This window comes from Mustela erminea, chromosome 13 (assembly GCF_009829155.1).
Source record: "Mustela erminea isolate mMusErm1 chromosome 13, mMusErm1.Pri, whole genome shotgun sequence".
Classification (NCBI taxonomy): Eukaryota; Metazoa; Chordata; class Mammalia; order Carnivora; family Mustelidae; genus Mustela; species Mustela erminea.
In genome coordinates this window covers 20,416,577-20,438,424 of record NC_045626.1, presented here as the reverse complement: position 1 = coordinate 20,438,424, position 21,848 = coordinate 20,416,577, and the positions used below count along the sequence as shown (strand labels likewise).

The window sequence follows — 21,848 nt, the reverse complement described above, 5'->3', positions numbered from 1 at the left end:
TAAATAGATAATAAAAATAAAAATGCAGTTAACAGGGTTTCCCAAGTTCAGAGAAGATAAAATTACGATAATGTGTTATATGGCACAAAATAACTTCTTTTTTTTTTTAAAGATTTTTTATTTATTTATTTGACAGAGAGAAATCACAAGTAGGTAGAGAGGCAGGCAGAGAGAGAGAGAGGAGGAAGCAGGCTCCCTGCTGAGCAGAGAGCCCGATGCGGACTCGATCCCAGGACCCTGAGATCATGACCTGAGCCGAAGGCAGCGGCTTAACCACTGAGCCACCCAGGCGCCCACAAAATAACTTCTTTATGGACACTTAAGTTGTTACCATTTTTTGCCTCTTATGAAAGACAGTGCTATGAGTATTTGCATGCAATTCATTGGGCAGATATACGTTTTTGTTTATCTTGAATAGATTACCAAGAGTGGAATTGCTAGGTTATATGGTAAGTTGAACTTTAAGAAAACTGCAATACTTTTTCCCAAAGTTGGTATACAATTTCCATTCTTACCAAGAATGTATGAGGGTTCCAGGCTTTCACATTCTCCCTCACACTTAGTATTGTCAGTTTACTTTATTATAGTTATTCATGTGACCTTGTAGTCGTATTGCATTGTAGTGGTATTTCATTTTTCTCTTTTATGGATAATGCTTTTGGCGCCCTATCTAAAAATTATTTGCCTAGCCCAGAGGTTACAGATATTTCCTCCTGTGTTTTCTTTTGGAAATTTATAGTTTTAAGCTTTACACTTAGATCTACTTTGAGTAATTTTTGAGTATGGTATAATATAAGAGGCTTGTTCATTCTTTTGTATGTGGATATCCAGTTGTTTGAACAGAATTTGTTAAACAGATTATTCTTTCGTGAATTGTCGTGGCACCTTTGTCAAAAACTAATTAACTCTAAAGAAGTTTATTTCTTGATTTTCTTATTTCATTGATTTATGTGGTTATTGTTATACCAGTTCTACCCTATCTGATACTTTGTTATTAGTTTTGAAATTAAATAGTGTAAATTCTTCAGCTTTGTTCTATTTTGAAATTGTTTTGGCTGTTCAGGGTCCTGGGCTTTTGTGGAAAGATTTTTGAAATGGGAAATTGATTTTTTTTTTAATTTATTGTAAGTTTATTCAGACTTTCTATTTATTTTGAGTCAGTTTTGGTAACTTTTATCTTCTAGGAATGTATCCATTTCATTTAAGTTGTCTAGTTTGTTGGCATGAAGTTGTCATTATTCCCGTGTTATCTGTCTAATTTTTGTAGGATATATAGTGATGTCTCCTCTTTCATTCCTGATTTTGCTGTTGCATGTATTCTCCTTTTTTCTTTATCATTCTAGTAGAGGTTTATCTGAGTGAGACCTCACTCAAAGGTTTAATTGATCTTCTTCTAAGATCCAACTTTTGTGACATTGATTTCTCTGTTGTTTTTCTACTTTCTATTTAACTTATTTCTGCCCTGTTTTGCCTTTCTGCTTGTGTTAGTTTAATTTGCCTTCTTCCCTCTGGTTTCTTAAGATGGAAGCTTATATTATTTGTTTTATACTTACCTGATTTTCTAATAATCCAAGTTTAAGTTTTACATTTCCTTTTAGTGCTTTAACTGCATTCTGTAACATTTGTTATATTTCCTTTTCATTAAGGTCAAAATTGTTTCTAATATCCCTGGTGATTTCTTCTTTGACCCCTAAGCTTATTTAGAAATTTGTTGTTTAATTTCCAAATATTGATGACTTCCCAAATTTTAATCTGTTGTTGATCTCTGCTTTAATTTCATGTTGATCATAGAACATATTTTGAGTAATTTTGGCCTGTCTAGATTTATTGAAAGTAATTTTATTACCTAGAATATGGTCTGTCCTAGAAAATGCATCATTTATGTTTGAAAAGAAAAGTTGAGCATCACTATAAACCATTCTACCTAACTAAAATTTTTGGAAGACTCCACCAGGATAACATTTTTGAGTGGCAATTTGTCTGTGTATAGAATTCTTGACTGTTTCTCTTTCCATAGTTTTAATGTATGATTCCGTTATCTTCAAGTTTCCATTTTTTGGATGGGGGGGGTCCATTATTTTTTTGATGAGGAGTCAGCTCTTAATAGTTTTATCAATTTTCTTCCAATCGGGAGAGGATAACCACACAAAAGTTTGAATAGAGAAAGTTTCACAGAATTATTAAACTGTATTAGGGAAGTGACTATAAAGGTATAAGGAAGACTCTTTAGAGGTATTCAAGGGCTATGGAAAAGTACCTGAAGAAGGACAAACTTAGAAAAGAGAGTCCCTCTACCGCTTAAGGAGAAGGTATGGTTATAGAACATTTGATGGTGGAGAAATCCTTTGAATTACCTGGCTCAGAGATGATCCATAGTTATTAGACAAAGAGAAAACCATCCTCTGATCTGTGGATGAGTTGAGGCTGGTTGGTGGGCACACAGAAGGACTTGGGATGTTGGGAACTTGCTCATTAGTAAGGCAGTGAATCATTTGGAGCATGCAGTGTTTGTGTTAGGAGGATTTTTGTTAATAGCCCTTTAGAATGCAGGCAATCTGAGGCTGGTGGGTGGTTGTGGTGAAGGCATCTGTAGTCAGCTAGTACAAAGGCGGAAAGTATGGTGCCTGCATAGGAAGACCTGGAGGAAACAACCCTCTGAGATAGAGGCAAGTCATTAGGTAGGTGTGCAGAATGAGTGGGGGCATTGCCGTGGTATGTATGGCATTTGAGTTGGTAGTGCCATGGTACATAGTCACTAAGCTCAGGCTGGGGTTTGAGGTTGCTGAGGGACTGAGTGTTCCACATGTGTGTGATGGAAAGCACTATTAGGTGTCCCCACACATATGTACTACAAATAAACCATGTAATGGGAGAAAGAAAAATTAAATGACCGTACATTGGAAATTAGTGGAACCAGGTTCCTGGAACCAGGAAGAGAAAGGTGGTTTCTCTTCCTGGTCTTCCAGTCTTCTCTAATGACAAGGTGTAATGTCATATTCAATGTGAAAAATTTTAGAGTCTAGTGCATTATCACAGAGCAGGTACTGATGGGTGAATTTGGAGCTGAGTTGTACTGCACTATAATGATAGTTGTGTTGTTTGTATTGTTATTCTCCTTTATGTGATGAGTCATTTGTCTCTTTGTCTTTTTATCAATTTGACCATGATGTGTTTTCTTCTTGTGGGCTTTTTTTTTTTCCCCCCTTTTCCTTTTCTAACTTCTTTGAACTTAAGCTGCAGAATCTACCTCCCCTGTGATGTGTTGCCTCTGATTTCTTTACTTAGCTTTCCTTTCTTAATTTTAATTTTAATTTTTTATTTTGGCTTCCTAGGTTACCTCTATGTCCGCATAGTTTAGTGGTTAGCCAATAACTGGTCAAAGCTTTTGGTCAGATGCAAGAGCCTGAAAGACTTATGCCTTCTGTAAATGGATAAGTGCATGGGTTGGAGAGTGCTTTCAAAGTTTAGGCCATTTTCAACTCTGCCTTGGCTTTTATTTTCTGTAGCCTTCTTGCATCTTCCATGTGTGCTTGTTGGCATTTCCGCCAGTGATGTGTAGAGAACTTGGGCCCTTTCTCCGCTCCCCTCCCCGTGCATGCAGTCTCCCAGTCAGCTGGGGTTGTGAGGAGAGCTTATCCAGTCCCTCTGTGGTTCTCTCATTTCTACATCCCCTGGTTAAATTTATGGCTCGTCCACTGATTTTCCACTCACTCCAGCCACAATTGCAACCTCAGGCTAGAGAGAGCTGTGCGATTTCCCCTGTTGTTTCCTAAAGTTTATTCACTTTACTGGAAATACTGCTGGGAATGGGCTTTTGCCCTCTGCCTCAAATCAAATCTGTCCTTTCTGACAGCAAAGCTACTGGCCCTCATAGCCAGCCTCACCGTGGCAGGACTACTGCTAGAGGAAGATACAAACAACCCCAGGCAGTAAGGCTGCAGTTTCCTCCTTTCTTATCTAAGTTCTACTAGCTTTTATTTATTTTATTTTATTTTATTTTTAGATTTTTATTTATTTATGTGTCGGGGGGTGGAGACAGCACAAACAGGGGGAGCAGCAGGCTGAAGGAGAAACAGGCTCCCCACTGAGTAAGGAGCCCAAGGCAGGACTCACTCTCAGGTCTCTGGGATCATGCCCTGAGCAGAAGGCAGATAGTTACCCAACTGAGCCACCCAGGACCCCTCTACTAGCTTTTATAAATCGGTGCTTCTCAGTTTATTTGCTTTTGGCCCACTTTCAGATCCTCAGTTTTGTCCAGTTTTATTATAGTTTTATGGGAAACGCTTACTTCCATAACCAGAAGTCCCATATTTCAAATCATTTGAAAACTTTAACTCATTTGGCATTTAGTATTAGTGTTGTGATAATCCCAGGGTGGTATATAATGTTGGGCTGTCCCAGTGATATCCGTTTAGGATTTTTACTTCTTAATCTAAGCAATATGAATTAGATTAAGCTTTTAATATAAATTATGATATAATATGCTTATAGTCTTCTCAAACATTTTTGTTTAGGAAATTACGATGTGATGACCCCAATGGTTGATATACTTATGAAACTTTTTCGAAATATGGTGAATGTGAAGATGCCATTTCATCTTACCCTTCTAAGTGTGTGCCTCTGCAACCTTAAAGTATTAAATACTGCTAAGAAAGGGACTATTGATTATTATTTAACACCATCGTTATCAACGACTTCACGGTCTGGCAAGCGCAGTTTTGTAAGTACACTCTTGTTGAATTTGTGTGGTTAAATTACAAATCTAAGTTTGTGTTCCATTGATACAATTTAGAGATTCTTTTGGATGATATTATTTGAATGCCTTCCTTGTATATAGGACCTCTCATATTATGGTTGCTAGCCATAAGTGTACTGTACTGTGATCTGAAAAGAAAACAAAAGAATCACTGGATAAAAGAGAAAACTGTTATGGAGGTTTCTTGTTTTGGAAGTGCTAAAACATGTTTTAGCAACAAGAATTAGCTAATAAGTATGAAAATATTTCTAGATACTGGAAATAAAATTTTTGTCTACTAATTTATATGTAAGCTACCAGCATTCCCACAATGTTTTTGTTAAAGTATTTAACTTTTCTTGGCTTTGAAATTACACTGAATTTTGATAGCAAGATTGATGTAGTATGACTACTTATTCTACAATTGCAGAAATTAAGAGTGTGGCAGTAGAGAAACAGAGGCCAGTCATATTTTCCAGTGACTAAAATAAAACCTTATATACATGGCCATTTAGCAAATGCCTAGTAAATATGGGATGCTTTAAAAAATAATCATATTTTACAAAATTGTGCTTGCCTAAAATTAACTCTTAATTACAGTATTTTTATTATTTTCTTTGTTTTAATGTTTGATCAGTATAATTTCAGTAGTATTTTCATTTACATTTCAGTTTAAAATGAGAACAGAATACTGTTACAGAAGTAGTGAATCAGTACCCTCTTCAAAGTACTTTTTCCTGTGGCCCTTTTTATTCCCTTTATTAACTGAAATTTAAAAAGGAATTTACTTTTTGCCTCTAATTTTTGCCTTCATTTATAGTGGTATTAGTGAGGTAAACATAAGCAAAAGTACCTTGTACAGGTCTGGCATACAGTAAATATAGTGTCCCAAATCTCTTTTCCTTTTACTTTTTTTTCAGTTACTGTTGTGTTGATGTTTCCTGAGTTATATTTGATTGTGTATACATTTTCCTGGTGCTTAAAACGAGAGGGAAATTTTAAGTGAAAAATTTACATAAAAATTATGAAAATTAGAACTGAAAGTACCTTTAAATTTTTATTTTATGTAAATATAAACAGTGTTATGCTTCATATTGATGTTGGATTTTACCATAGAAATATATTTTTTTGTCTGTTAATTGTTACACTTCAGAATAGGGATTTTGAGAAAACCAGCCCTTGATGATCTATGCATATATATTTTTTAGATACTCATAGGCGAATCATTTACTTTTCTAGGCTACCTTTCCTTTATATTTACAGAATTGTGAATTTTGTTAAGGTGCTTTCCAAGTTTCCAAACAAATAACTATCTTCTGGCTCAGTGCTATCTAGGAAGGAAACCTCTCCCTAGAATAGTGAATAAAGATGCACACAATAGTGTGACTAATTTTGCTGGATTTATTATCTCTAGTAGTTTGGAACTGGCCAAAAGGAATGAAATTACTGAGTAGATTAGAAACATGTTAGTCAGAAAATGGCTATAGTACTCTTCAGTGGCATGAATATTTCAAAGATATCAGATATCTTAATTACTCTGTTATTCTTGTGTTCTAGAAAATGAAAGATAGTCATATGGAGGATTTTTCCAAAGACAAAGAAACAAATTGGAATTTTCTACCATCAGGAAGAATTGAAAGTACAAGAACTGGGGAGGCTCCACTAGATCCTAATTTTTCCAAAGAAAAAGACAGTGATGAATCCCCACTCTGCTCACTTCCTGAAGGTATTGACCAAGAAGTCTTTAAACAGCTTCCAGTAGATATTCAAGAAGAAATCCTTTCTGGAAAATCTGGAGAAAAAGTTCAAGGCAAAGGAAGCTTAAGTTGTCCATTACATGCCTCTAGAGGAGTATTATCTTTCTTTTCTACCAAACAAATGCAAGGTGGTCCCTTAAATCCTACAGATCATTTATCCAGTAGTAAACAGATATCTGTATCTCCTTGTGAACCAGGAACATCAGGTTTAAATAGCAGTAGTTCCTCTTCTCCATGTAGCCAAAAGGATTATTCACATTATATAGACAGTAGATTAAAAGATGAACGAATGAGTCAAGGACCTAAAGAATCCCAAGGATTTCATTTTTCAAATACAAACCCTACTGTATCTATTTTCCATTCATTTCCAAATTTGCAGAGTGAGCAACTATTCTCCAAAAACCGCACTACAGATAGCCATAAGGAGTCAGTAGTGACAGTCTCTCATCATGAAAGACTTACAGAAAATAAAGAGCAAGATTCTAGTGATGAGAAAATTACCTTTCCTTCTGACATTGATCCTGAAGTTTTCTATGAATTACCAGAAGAGGTACAAAAAGAGCTGTTAGCAGACTGGAAGAGAGCAGCATCAGATTTCCCCATTGTACATAAATAAGCATGTTCAGAAAAAAGGTCTAGAAAGCACAGGAAAGGCCATTGTTCTCAGATTTAGCAGTTTATTAAGCTCCTCTAAATTAAACACTAATAGATATTCAATAATGTAGAATCCAATATACAATGTTCTAGATAAAAGCAAGTGTAGTTATGGGAAGTAAATTCTGGCACAAAGCGTAAAAATACTCATAACAAGAAATAATGTAAAATTATCCTCTTATTTCTAAAGTTATTTTATATTGCTTTTCAATAAAAAGAATATCATGGTTACTACATTTCCCATAAATGGGGGAGAGGGGAAGATACATACACCTGTGTGTAGAAACAAATAGACTAGCCAAATCATTGCTATGACATAGCAAAGAATCGTTTTTTTCTGTGAAATATGGAATGTCTCAAGAAATTCAGCCCATTAGGAAACTTCCAAATAAGCAATTCTGCTGCCAACTATTAAAAACACAGATCTCTTTGAAGTACTCTGTACCATTTAATACGTTTTTTAAAAAAATACCAAAGCAGTGTATGTCCTATTAATGCTTTTGAGTACACCGGAGCCTACTGCAGTGCCTAGTACATGGAAAGCACTCCGTAATTATTGAATGAATGGTGTGGCAGGGGCCAGGTGGGAGTTTGGGCAGGAGAGTGTCCATCCAGGTAGATTAAGGGAAGGATGGACACTAGAAAGGCAACGTGATAGGTTTTTAAGAAGGCTGGGTAATTGGGTGCTCAGGTGGCTCAGTTGGTTAAGCGGCTGCCTGTGGCTCAGGTCATGGTCCCAGAGTCCTGAGCTCAAACCCTGCATGGGGCTCTTTGCTCAGCAGAGAGCCTGCTTCTCCCTGCTGCTCTGCCTACTTGTGCTCTGTCTCTATCTCTGCCAAATAAATAAATATATATATTTTAAAAAGATGCTGGATAATGGGAAAAGTCCCATTTCCTTCTGGCTAGTCTTTGTAGGGTTTTAAAGTAATGATTAGATGTTTTTGTATCTTCTCATTTTGGGAGATCAGATTAAGGATATCATATCCACAACAAATATACAAAATTACTACATCGATAGGTGTTCTCTTTTTCCCATTGTTAATTGCCTTCCCCTTTTGCCTGCAAGGTTAAAAATTGGGTATAAGATTGTGGATTTACAATTTTTAAAATGTAAATTTCTAGAACACATCAAAGTACACCACAGTACTGATTCAGAAGAGTCCTGTTCTCAAGTTTATAACCTTTGCAGATATAATCTAAAGAAAAGATAATAAAAATAAGGTATACAATGTGAATAAAGAGTAATGGAAAGGGGCTTCTGGGTGGCTCTGTGGGTTAAATTAAAGCCTCTGCCTTCTGCTCAGGTTATGATCCTGGGGTCCTGGGATTGAGCCCTGCATCAGGCTCCCTGGAGCCTGCTCCCGGCCCCCCTCTCTGCTTGCCTCTCTTCCTACTTGTGATCTCTGTCAAATAAATAAATAAAATTTTCAAAAAAAAAAAAAAAGTAATGAAAAGATACTTTCTTTTAGGTAAGAAGTTTTAACTTACTTTTAGATTTCTTGAAATTTTCAATTTCCTAACTGAGGATTTTAAGTTTGAGGTTATCAAAAACAATAACTTAGAGCAAGAACATCAAAACTGATTCATATGCAAATATTTAGTACCCTGGATCAAGGAGTATGGAATTTTCTACAGGTAGTATACTGGTAAGGTTGTTAAACTGGTAAAAAGGATATATTATTTTTTTAGATAATACATTTTTAAAAATTTTCTAATAATCCTTGTATTATTTCAGCCAGAAATTATTAAACAGCTGGAAAGGTTTTAAAAAAAGGTTAAGAGTAAGGCACTGCAGTAGGCTCTGGTGTACTCAAGTTTTGGCCAGTTTAAAAAGGGAATAAAATAGTAGTTAAAAGTACATTTTTTGAAGTGAGCATGCGGTGGATATTATCACAGCCTTGTTACTTATTCTGTGGCTTTAACTTAGCCTTTCAACATCTTCGTGCCTCTGTACTCTTTTTAGTCTATATTTCCATATCCTTTTAATCCTTGTTTTTTTTTTCTATGGTGTTCTACAGATTTACTATAATGTTTGCAGATGTGTATTTCCTTTTTATCCTCAGTATATGCTGGCTCCTGTTTCTTTCAATTCATGTTATTTCTGTAAAACATTTGGCCACTAGGATTGCACAAATGATGCACTTCTTAGTCCATCCTTCATGACCCTTAATCTCACAGTTTTTGTCATCTTGTTTATCTGCTGCATTTTGGTTAATCTCATCAGCTCTCTCATTCATTAGCTTGTTTTTCAGCATTATCTGGTCTACTGTTTAAAATACTAATGATGGTTTTAATTTTAATAATTATATTTTTCATCTGATTCTTTTTCTAATCTTCCCATTTATTCATTATAGCCTTTTATAAGTCTTTCTAATTTTTAAAAACTCATATAACTATTTTGTATTCTATTTTTGATAATTTCAATATTTTAAATCTTTTTTAAGTCTAAGTTTTTGGATATTGTTGTGTACCTGTTGATTAGCCTGTTTCCTTGAGTCTGTGGCCGAGCTTAGTCTGTGGGAAGATGAAGGACCAAAACTGTGCGGTGCTTCCCTCCAGATAGGATTTGCATTTGCTTCCAGTGAGTCAGCATGAACCCATTTGGTATCAGCTGTAGCCCCTGAAGGTCCTTGCTGAATGCAGTTATTTTAGTTTGTCTTATTCTCAGCTCCCTGACCTTGCTACTGTCCTAAGGTTTTGTCTCCAAATGTTTATTGCAGGCATTTGCTGTCAGGGAGAACCCCATCTTTCAAGTTTGCTTTTTGCCTGATGCTTCCTGTTCCTTTCCTGCTTTTGTTTCAGCTCAATTTTTTTCCTCCATGACTGTAGGGGATTGGGGCCTGGAGATTTCCCTTATATAGTTCAACCAACAATGAATTAAAAAGTCTTTTCTCTGGAATCTAGTATTTTGTATTGAAGGAACTCTTAAGAGTATTTGTCCCACTGTAGTGCAGAAGCGCAAATCTGTTTGGATTTATTTTTTCCATATTATTTGTGCTTCCTGTTTTTCTCTCTTTCTATGCTATGATTCTTTCCCTCCCTTTTTCTCATCTTGTTTTTAGATTACTTGAATTTTTTCAATATATTTTCCCTTGACTGATTTGAGATGTCTACTCTCAAATTACCCTTAAAAAGGGTAAGTACTCTCGATTACCCTTAAAAATTGAACATGCCTAACATCCAAAAATGGTAAATAGATGTACCTTCTCCCAAACAAGATAAAGATGTTAAAATATGTTAATTTTAATTTCTCTAGTTTTTATTAACCTCCAATTGGATTTATTAGTATTTTATAGAGTTAATGTTTAGGTTTGTGAACATGATTATCTTTTTTTTCTGCTCACCTTTTTTACTTGCATCTCATATATTCATTCCTTCCAAGTAGAATTCACTTTCTGAAACTGTGTCTTCAAAACTGCGATTTTTGAGCTGACGTCTTTGGACTGTTTTAAGATATTCACTGTTATCTTTGGAGAGCTGCAGTTTTTATTACATGTCTAGCTACGTATTTGTTCTTATGATGGTTGGGATTTAGGTGCTTACTGAATCTGCAGCTGTATGCCTTCATCAAATCTGGGTTAATTTCAATATTTAAAAATATTTTATTGTGAAGTTTTTATGCAGAAAAGTGCATAAGTAAGTTAATGGGTAATCATAAGCAAAAATTGTGTAACTAGGTCAAGAAATAAAACATTCCAAGTGATCAGGAATTCCAGAGGTTTTTGTTTGTTTTTGGTTATGTAACTGAACTTAAGGGGTTCACTGTTGGGGGTTGAACATCACTTTGAACACAACCTGAGGAAATGATAAAAGCAAAGAACTTTTTATTGCTTGTTACAGGTAAGAAGACAGGGAAGTAGCTCACGAAGAACCGTCTCACCATGCTGTTAGTGCAGGAAGCGTTTATTCAGTGTAAGGGCGGGAGCAGGGAGCTTGCGCAGGCACTGTTGGTTCAATTGCTCATGCTTAGCACGTCCAGGGGCTAGTGCATACATCATATGTTCCCAAAATGGCAGAAACTCCACCTATAGAAGGAGATCTTAGTATTATAATGAAACTAAAGGTAACTTTAGGACAACTCAGGGAGGCTTCTGCCCTGGTCTTCAGCTCCAGTCCAGCTCAAACTAGCTCAGATACGGAGCTCACAAGTGAGACACACCTAGCAAGGGGCTGTCTGGTGAAACACCTACTCCAGCTTAAACTTGGCTGGAACTGTTGGTTCTGCAAAACAAAACATACTCCTTCCCTGCTTTTGTCCCTTCCCCCTCCTCCCTTCTGCAGAGAGCTTTGAGCTCTCTGAGTAGCTTTCCAATGCATCCTACCTAACTGTTGTTTTCTTATTAAATTTAGATCTAATTGGCATGTTGTTTCAGGGGTGCAGTACAATTATTTGGTATTTGTATATATTGCAGAATGATCACCACAGTAAGTCTAGCATCTACCACATTCATAGTTACAAAATTTTTTCCTTGTAATGAGAACTTTCAAGATCTAAGGAAGTCCAGAGTTTTTCTTAGCGTTTTATCATGTTGGGAGGGTTTAGTAAATCATTGACCTTGTGGTTAAACTCAGTCTCCAATTCGTCTGGGCTCATACCCTCCCAGGATGTCAGGATGGCTCAAGGTCTCAACATTCTAATCATGTGGTGGTCTTTCTGGTGTGGGCTATTCAATCCTAAACCTTACTGTTGGCATAAACTATCTAGGGCCCCCCAAGTGAGTCACCTCATTAGCGTATACCATGATGAATAACAAAGATACATTATTTGGGAAATTCTAAGGGCTTTAGGAGCTCCATGCCAGGAACCCTGGACAAGACCAGATAAATTCTACTGCAGAATATTTGGAAATAAGTCTTGAGATGTTTTATGACCCCAAATGTGCCCAACCTTAGTAAGTGTTCTGTGTACACTTGAATGTGTGCTTTGCTGTTGGATGGAATATTGTATAAATGTCAATTAGTTTTATTTAGTTAGTGTTCAAGTCTTCTGTATCCTTACGGATATTTTTGTGCATTAATTATTGAGAAAAGAGTATTTAAATCTCCAACTATAATTATAAATGTATCTTTTTCTCCTTGCATTTTTTAATCAATTTTGCTTCTTGTTATTTGAAGACATGTTCAGGGCTATTATGTTTTGAGGAAATGCCCCTTTATCATTCTGAAATGACCTTTAAACCTGATAAATTCTTTGCTCTAAAAACCAGTTTCTTTGTAAGAGCCACTATAGCTTTTTAAAAAAGTAATGTTAGACTGGTGTCTTTTCCTAGGCTTTTAAGGTATTTTGTATGTTTATGTAAAAAATGAAGTTTTACATAAGAGACTCAATCTCACAAAACAAACAGGGTGGGGGGGGTAGGGTGGCTGGGTTATGGAAATTGGGGAGGGTACATGCTATGGTGACTGCTGTGAAATGTGAAACCTGATGATTTATACACCTGTACCCCTGGGGCAAATAATACATTGTATGTTAATAAAAAATGAAGTGTTTTAAAAAATTATATTTTAAGGGATTATACAACAGACAATTGGGTCTTGCTTTGTCATTCAGTCTGATATCTTTGCCTTTTAATTGAAGTTTTTGACCATTTAACATGGTGACCAATATAATTTTGTTTAAATCTACCAGTCTGCTGGGGCCCCTGGGTGGCTCAGTGGGTTAAAGCCTCTGCCTTCGGCTCGGGTCATGATCCCGGGGTCCTGGGATGGAGCCCCACGTCGTCGGGCTCTCTGCTCCGCGAGGAGCCTGCTTCCTCCTCTCTCTCTCTGATTGCCTCTCTGCCTGCTGTGATCTCTGTCTGCCAAATAAATAAATAAAATCTTAAAAAAAAAAGCTACCAGTCTGCTATTTATTTTCTATTTTTCTCCATGTGTTCTTTGTTCTCCTTTTTTTTTTTTTTCTTCTTTAGGGTTTTACTGGGATTATTTTTTTTTAATTATTCTTTTATCTCCTTAATTGGCTTGTTACCTTTGCCATCTTAGTGGTTGCTTTAGGGTGGATATTATAGATCTCTAACTACTACCTTATGTTTAGGGGACTTACACCAATATACTTCCATTTCTCCCCAACTGGCCTTTATGCTATTGTTACCATACATTTTACTCCTCCACACATTGTAACCCCATAATATATATTTTTATTATTTTTATTTTTGCCTTATACTATCAAATTTTAAAGATTATATTTCTTTGTCTTAGAGAGAGAGCATGTGTGTGGGTGGAGAGAGGGAAGAGGGACAGAGAGGGAGAGAGTAGGGAAGGGAGAGAATCTTAAGCAGACTTGACACTGACCATGGAATCCACAATGGAGCTAGTCTCACAGTCTTAACTTCATGACCTGAGCTGAAACCAAGAGTCAGACACTTGGAGTAACCAACTGAGGCACCCCTATACAATCAAATTTTAAAAAGATTTAAAAATAGGGGGGAAATGCTGTTACATATACCCACATTTCTGGTGCTCCTCATTTCTTTGTGTAGATCCATACTTTCATCTGCCATCTTTTTTTCCCTCCCTATTAGACTTTCTTTAACATATTTTTCTAATGCAAGTTTGCTGGGCATGAATTCTTTCAGCATTCCTATGACTTATGTTTTTCTTATGTCTTTATTTTACCTTTTTTATTTTTTTAAAGATTTTATTTATTTGATAGAGAGAAAGAGATCACAAGGCAGAGAGGCAGGCAGAGAGACGGGGGGAAGCAGGCTCCCTTCTGAGCAGAAAGCCTGATGGGGGGCTCAATCCCAGGACCCTGAGATCATGACCTGAGCCAAAAGCAGAGGCTTAACCCACTGAGCCACCCAGGCGCCACTACCTTTATTTTTTTTTAAGGTAATTTTGCTGGGTGTAGAATTCTAAATTGTATGTGTTTTTTTAAGGGGAGAAGGAAGGGGTCTGGTGGCCTTTAAGATTTTCTCTTTATTACTGGTTTTAAGATATATGATTGTGATATTCTTTGGTATAGTTTTATTTATGTTTGTTGTGCTAAGTATTTGTCAAGTTTCTGGAATCTGTTAGTTTATAGTTTTCATCAAATTTGGATTTGTGAGGAGGTTTTTTGCTCTGACTTGTCATAACATAAAATATTTCTGATCCTGTGTCAGTTCAGGAAATAGCTTCCTCTGCTTTTTTCAGGTGGTTCCTTCCCCAGCATTGGGTAATTTCTTCATATGCATATACTAATCAGTATAATCGAAGACTCAAGAGGTATTCTGTGCAGCTCTTGCCAGTACTCTGCTTTATTAACTCTAGTCACCTTGGTGCCTCTAGACTCCTAACTTTGTCTTCCCAGCTCACAGGAGACTGCTAGGATCTCTGACATCCCCCTTCCAGGACTCCACCTTGGAAACTACTTCAGAAAAGTAAGCTAAGGCAGTTGTCAGGCCTCATTTGCAGACTTTTCATTTCATTTCTGCTGTTTATATATATATATATATATTTTTTTTTTTTTGAGAGTAATTTCACATTCTCTAAATGTTCCTTTCTACAGTCTCCTGTTTTTGTTTCTTGGATACAGTATCTTCTTATCTCTCTAAAGTTGTTACTGATAGAGCTTTCCAAGATTTTGTCTTATTACCTAATCTCTCTTGAAGTGGATTTTGTTGATTAAGTGTACAGGACTAAAAGCCTAAGGAAAGCTCTGCTAGTTTTGATAGGACTTCATCGACTTTGAGTTCCATGCAGGATGATCTGTCTGGGCCATTTTGGGGGGGAACTCTTGATGTCAGTATCACTAGATCTTTCCTTTGGGGCTGGGTTATGTTTCTCAAAGATGATACTTAAGGTATCCTGCTTAGTTTAAGGCTGCCTGGCTGCCTTTGTTATAGGAACAAAGTTGGGGAGGATGAACTGAAAATTTCAGCATTCAGTCTACATAGGATTATTTAATCCTGTTCTTTGTATACTTCCTAGGTTCTCAACTAGGCATTGTCCAGTTCAAGAGAACATGTTTTACAGAATAAACCTCCAGTTCTCTGTTGGAATTAAGACAATATCAGGATATAATTTTCAGTTACTTTTTACCTACTCCTCTTTACCCAATGATGTTAGCATCATATTGTTAATACAGCATGACTCCTTTGGGGAAAAATTGATTTTATCAGTTAGATGTAATCTCATGATTTTTGAAAGGTGAAAACTGCGACAAAATTTACATGGTGAGAGTGAGATGGAGTCCTGTCTATTTTGAATATTTTCTGCTGACAAGGCTTGCAAACATGAGTCATTTTTATAATGATACTGCTCAGTCTGTTCTCTAGTTTTCTGGAGATGGAATTTTTATGGAGATGGTGACTGGAATCTTTGTTCTAGTGCCCAGTTACCAGTTCATAGATATCAGGAAGCATTTGCGGAAGTAAAATTAATGATTTCTTGATGTTTGAATTACAGTTGTAATATATGTTCTTGCACATGATACTTCCAGTGTAGATGTAGAGGTAGTAGCTCTTCTGGCAGGATGCCTCCTTAGTATTCTAGGAGACATCCCTTGGCCAAGAACCTGCCCATCCAACAACGTTCTCAGTACCAATTTAGCTGTTTTAAATCCATCCTTTTCTACTTAAAATACCTAGATTGTTTCTTTTCTGTACTGTTCCTAGAATGATACAAAGTTCTATTTCATTTTCTTAAAAACTACTTGAACCTTTTCTTATGCTGTGTATTAAATCAGTTTATTAGTCTTGTCTTTATTTTATTTATTTTAAACATAGCCGTGTTAATTCTCTATTAGGTAGTACAAATGTTTGAATTCTTTGGTGGAAGACTAATTCTTCGTCTTATTTATTATTTCTTCTGGCAACCTATTCATGCTTGTCTTTTTTCTCAGGTATTCTATGATTTTGGATTGTGGGCTCACACTTGTTGGGCTTTATTTGTGGAACTCCTATAAGGCCAGTGTGTCCCTCCAAAAAATATTTGTACTTGCTTCTGCCAGCCCTTTGAGAAACCATAACCTTGGACCATTTTAATTTCTCATCTGTACAGTTAAACCCTAGATTTGGACAGACTGTGGGCATGGTTTTACAGGGGATATTTTTACCTTTTCCCCTAAACCCATTCATTTGTCTTTTATTTTATGTTTGAAATATTTTTTTTCTAATTCATGGTTTTACTGAGCGGATAGTCCTCTTAGGTTCCCGGCCCATCTCATCCCAGTTACCTGCCTTGGATGGGCCCAAGGTTTTGTCCTTTGTCTATAAACTTAGATTGATTTATTTTGTTTTCTTGTTTACCACAGGTTTCTCTTTTGCATACTGTTTCCACTTATAAATAAATGAATGAGTTGTGTGAAATTTACTCTCATTTGTTATCTCACTGTATTACCTGTACTTTTTTTTTAAACAAAGAGATATAATTCCCATATATAATGAGATATAATCCCCCTTGTTCTCCTATAAAGTTGATTGACGTTAACAAAAATGTCTTACAAAGAGCTCTGCTTTTGATATGCAAAGGTGAGCCTCTCATAATCTGGTGATATTTGGGTATCCTTTCTTTCTTAAATTGTATTTATTATATATTAAATTTAAGATACTGAAAAAAATATTTTTTAAATATGCTAAAATATTTTGAGGAAACTGTAAACTTCTTTCAGATGTGATTTTGGTCAGGAAGATGGAACTTCTGTAGATATTTTAGGCAAGATGATTTAATGTAGTATATTAGATGCTTACAAAATCATTGCATTGCTGAAGGAGTGGATTCTGGGGTTGGCCTCTAGAAACTCATCTGAGAACCAGACAGAACCAGTCCACCAGGTAAGATGTCTTATTTGAAGCCACTGGTGAAACTATGAATTCAGGGAGCTGAAATTAATAGGCTGTCACCACTGCCACTGCTTGACATCTGGAAGGCTGGAGAATGGTTACCTACAATTGTGTCCCAGTAATCGGGAACAAGAAATCAAGAAGATGCTGCTGCCTCTGTCATTGACACACCCACCTTTTGGCACAGAAGAATCTGGCAGGTGGACACTGGAAGACAGAAGAAAAGCCTCACTTGTCCTTGTCCTTGTCCTTGCTGGCCAGCAGAAACAAAAAAAAAATAGGAAAAATGGCCTCTGCCTCACACAACTCTCACAAGACTTCATCCAATGGATGTAACCTAATTTGCTACTAAAGACTAGGTGCAGTCAGCTCCTGGGATGCATGCTTTTTTTAGCTTTCCATCCTCTTTGATTAGAAGGGAGGTAGAATAAAGATGAGCAAGCCAATTCACAGGATCTGTCAGTTATGTGTGTGTGTGTCTGTGTGTTCATGTGCATATATATATATATATATATATATAGTAATTTATATATAAAATTACATAATTACTATGGAATATATAATTGCATTATATAATAAATTATATAAATTATATATACATATATGCATATTATATATATATAAAAATTATACACACTATTGAATTTTATTGAATTTTGAAGTGGTTACTACAATATGTTTGTGTCATAGTGGCAATTTTTAAAAAATTTTATTTATTTATTTGACAGAGAGAGATCACAAGTAGGCAGAGAGTCAGGCAGAAAGAGAGGGGTAAGCAGGCTCTTTACTCAGCAGGGATGCTGAGGCAGATATGGGGCTCAATCCCAGGACCCTGAGATCATGACCTGAGCCAACGGCAGCGGCTTAATCCACTGAGCCATCCAGGTGCCCCTGGCAATTTTTTTTATATCATACTACAAACCCGTACTGTGATAAAATTCAGCCTGCAGTTGACTTATCTAAACCAAACTTGTGTGGCTACAGATATATTGAAGTAGAAAAACCTGAGAAGTTGATAGAATATTTAATCTTTACACTTAGCCAGATTATATATGGTATTCTAGTTAACTGTCATCAACTTTTTTGATATAAGACCCTAGCAGTAAAAAGAATGAGGAGCCAGATACTCCCAGTATCTTGTATTATTTAACTAGGGATACAAGAATTTAGCTTTAGGCTTGGTATTCAGCCAAATTCAGTTATTTGATTTTTGGGCAGTTGAATAATCAACTGCTTTAGCATCATTTGTTGCTCTACTGCAATTGTGTATGAAGTTACCATATGATTATATAGGTTGTCGTCGTATTTAATCATTGCAAATGATTCTAGTCATAAAAATAAGGTCATCATGTTTAGATTTATTATTAGTATCTGAGTATTCAATTTCAAATATAAGTAAGCTTTCAAGATACAACCAAATAATATCTCATGAGCTTCCGCTTGTAATTCCATCAGAGTATAAATTTGTAATTGTTATTGCAAAGTAAAATGTTGCAGTAAATGATGAGTATGAAAACCATTTTATGTAGAAAACAATTTTCAGGTGTGCCTGGGTGGCTCAGTGGGTTAAGTCTCTGCCTTGGGCTCAGATCCTCATCTCAGGGTCCTGGGACTGAGTGCCACATTGGGCTCTCTGCTCAGTGGAGAGACTGCTTTCCCCTCTCTCTGCCTGGCTGCCTGCCTGTGATCTCTTTCTCTCTGTCAAATAAATAAAATCTTAAAAAAAAAAACAATTTTCAAGTTATTGACTAGGGAAGGAGGTTAAAAATTAGAAGACGTATGTGTGTTTGTGTGTGTGTAGGTATACAGTATGCATATTGGATTATTACTCAGCCATAAAAAAAGCACTAAATCTTGCCATTTGTGAAAACATGGACAGACCTAGAGGGTATTGTGCTCAGTGAAGTAAGTCAAGCAGAGAAAGACTAGTACCATATGAATTCATTTATAGTGGAACCTAAAAAAGCGAAACAAACGAAGAAAACAGACTGACAGAGAACAAACTGGTGGTTGCCAGAGGGGAGGGAGTTGGAGAATGAGTGAAATAGGTGAAGGGGGGGTGGTTAAGACGTACAAATTGCCAGTTATAAGTCACAGGGGGGAAATGTACAGCACAGGCAGTATAGTCAATAATATTGTAATAATATATGGTGACAGATGGTGACTACACTTATGGTGAGCACTGAGTAATGTATAGAATTGTTGAATCACTCTATTGGATACCTGAAACATATAGCCTTATATGTCAACAGTACTTCAATAATAAACATTTTAAAAGATTGAGTTAATACGGATATTGAGAGAGTACATGTACTCAGTAACTGTGATGAACATATATTCTTTTTGAGTCAACAAAGAAATATGTGGTTATTTGTGTTGTGGTATTATTTGGGTAATCGATTACAGCTACCCAAATTGGGACTGAATTCGGGGAGTTGTACAACAAAAACCTGAAGTCTATGCTATTGGCTCTTGGATGGTGACAAGGTGAGAAAACTGCTGAGGCTGGAATAATGGTGAGGAAACTGCTTTCTTAAGAAGATGTAATGATGGGGTGCCTGGGTGGCTCAGTGGGTTGAGGCCTCTGCTTTCGGCTCGGGTCATGATCCCGGGGTCCTGGGATAGAGCCCCGCACCAGGTTCTCCGCTCGGAGGGGAGCCTGCTTCTCCCTCTCTCTCTGCCTGCTTCTCTGCCTACTTGTGATCTGTCTGTCAAATAAATAAATAAAATCTTTAAGAAAAAAAAAAAGAAGCAGCTGTAACCATGCATATGATAAGACAGCTGTTTGTACTATCTTAGAAAACAAAATAAACCAAATGAACTTTTTGGCTTTAGGCAAGGATGTCTCCAGGCAAGGTGAAGAAAGTGCCACCTGGTGGTTTTTAGTTGCAAGGGCTAAAGTACTACCACAAGCAAGTTGAGCTAGGAAGGGAGGAAGGGAGGAAGCGGCTGGTTAGGTTGCAAGCAAAAGTAGAAGTTAAAGGTTATATTACATAGAGAGCCAGAGCTACTAAACTGGAAAATGAAACTGTTGTCTTATCTCCAGCCAACTCAGCAAAGTCTCAAATTAAGACATGGGCTTACATCCAACATCAAATTGTGTCTATCAGATATTTTGATAAGACTGCTGAGTTAAGGTGGTACTGAGGAGATCTCAGGTGGACAAAAGCCTAAGGGTGTCATCCCACAGAGCCTGATACAAAAAGAGCAATAAGAAAATCTAAAGACGCGATGTTGATACCAATTACAGGTATGGCTTTTGGGTGTGTGATGGACCAAAACCAGACAAGAAAGCTCAAAAATCTTAAAGAATGTTGTACTAGCAAAAACAACAACTGCTTGGGCTAAACTAAAAGATGATTGCGCTCTAAAAATGTCTCTTGGCCCTTGACTTTCTTTGGCAGGAAGCAGCTTGAGAAAGTTACTAAGTTGCTAATAAAGATCATTTCTTCAAAGAATAAAGGAGGGTGATGGAAAAAGAAGGCAGTCTCAGACAGTATAGCCAAAAGCTGTGGGGAGCAGTGAGTAGGGGGCAACTCCCAGAGTGCAATTAGAGATTGGGCTCCAATCAGGAAACATTTCCCCGTTGCCAGAGAAGTAGGCCCAGTAGGGTATCAGAACTGTGAGGAACTAGCAGCGACGATATGCTTCCCTTGCTTTCTCCTTTCCAGTGAACTATTTATTTATTGCGGTTATTCTAATTATTATATATATATTGTGTGTGTGTGTGTGTGTGTGTGTGTGTGTCTGTCTGCGCGCGTGCAGAGGGGCAGGTAACTTGTCAATCAAGAGGAGCTGCATCTGGGCCTGACATATATCACGAAATCCTAGATTTGAGGGCTGATGCTGTGATTTTATGGGAACTTTGGAATAAGCACAGTGAATATATTGTGCATGTGGAAGGGATATGATTATGGCCAGAGAGTGAGTGAACCATCCTGGGACAGTTGTATTAATGGTCTCAATTCTCTACCTCTCGTATTCATACTGTTACCATATGACTCTACAGTTTCACTAAAAGGACAGATTTGATTTTTTTTGCTTCTTTATTACAAGTTTGGCCATGTGACTTGCTTTGCTAAAGGGATGTTAGACTTGAAAAAACACAATGTTTCCACTTCTTCCCTTTGCCTTCATCATCAGAACATCCCTGGGCTAGGCTGGGGGAGGATGAGATGAAGCACAGCCCAGGCTCTCCAGTTGCCCATTCTTTTTCAGATGACTAAGAGCCAATTATTGGACATGAAAAGGAGCCCCCCTGATCCCAGCCTAAATTACCCACAGACTTAACAGATAAAGGTAATATGCCCCTAAGGTTTTGTGATTGTTTATTATACATTATTACTGTGGTAATTGGTATTCATATTAATTGACTATAATATACTTGATGAATCCTCTTCAGCACAGAGTATACAAAGTGTTAGTGAAAAAAGTGGTAGTGAAAACATATTTTCTTCTGACCTATTATTTTTTATTTTTTTATTTTTTTAAATATTTTATTTATTTATTTGACAGACAGAGATCACAAGTAGGCAGAGAGGCAGAGAGAGAGAGATTTGGGGAAGCAGGTTCCCTGCTGAACAGAGAGCCCGATGCGGGGCTCGATCCCAGGACTCTGAGATCATGACCTGAGCCGAAGGCAGAGGCTTTAACCCACTGAGCCACCCAGGCGCCCCTTCTTCTGACCTATTAAATCCCAAAACAACCTTTAAATGGAGGATAAAACTTATTACAGTGATTATTGTAGACTGCCACTTGATCTTGTGTATTTTATAGTATCAAATATGTAGTGTCTGCGGGTATAATCTAGTAGCTGACAATACTGAGAAATTATTTTCCCCTGCACTCTCTCAAGCTTTAAAGTGTTGGCTTCTAAGTTCTTTAAACAAAATTGTAATTATTTTTGGATAAAACCTTAGATTTATCATTAGATCCCAT

General features: G+C 36.8%; 2 protein-coding genes across 4 annotated transcripts in view; one reads left to right on the top strand and one right to left on the bottom strand.

Moving 5' to 3' along the window:
- Nucleotides 1-21,848, top strand: part of POLI (DNA polymerase iota) — a 37,893-nt gene that overhangs the window by 15,337 nt on the left and 708 nt on the right. For all 3 annotated transcript variants that reach the window (XM_032311405.1, XM_032311404.1, XM_032311406.1), the window contains exons 9-10: nt 4,515-4,720; nt 6,293-7,761. In XM_032311405.1, coding sequence (XP_032167296.1) covers nt 4,515-4,720; nt 6,293-7,108 — 1,022 coding nt within the window. In that variant the 3' untranslated portion in view covers nt 7,109-7,761. The remainder of the gene's footprint in view (nt 1-4,514; nt 4,721-6,292; nt 7,762-21,848) is intronic.
- The window catches only part of STARD6 (StAR related lipid transfer domain containing 6), a 39,199-nt gene continuing 26,811 nt past the window's right edge, over nt 9,461-21,848 (bottom strand). Inside the window, exon 9 of the mRNA XM_032311415.1 lies at nt 9,461-11,171. The gene's annotated coding sequence lies outside the window, so the exon portion shown is untranslated. The remainder of the gene's footprint in view (nt 11,172-21,848) is intronic.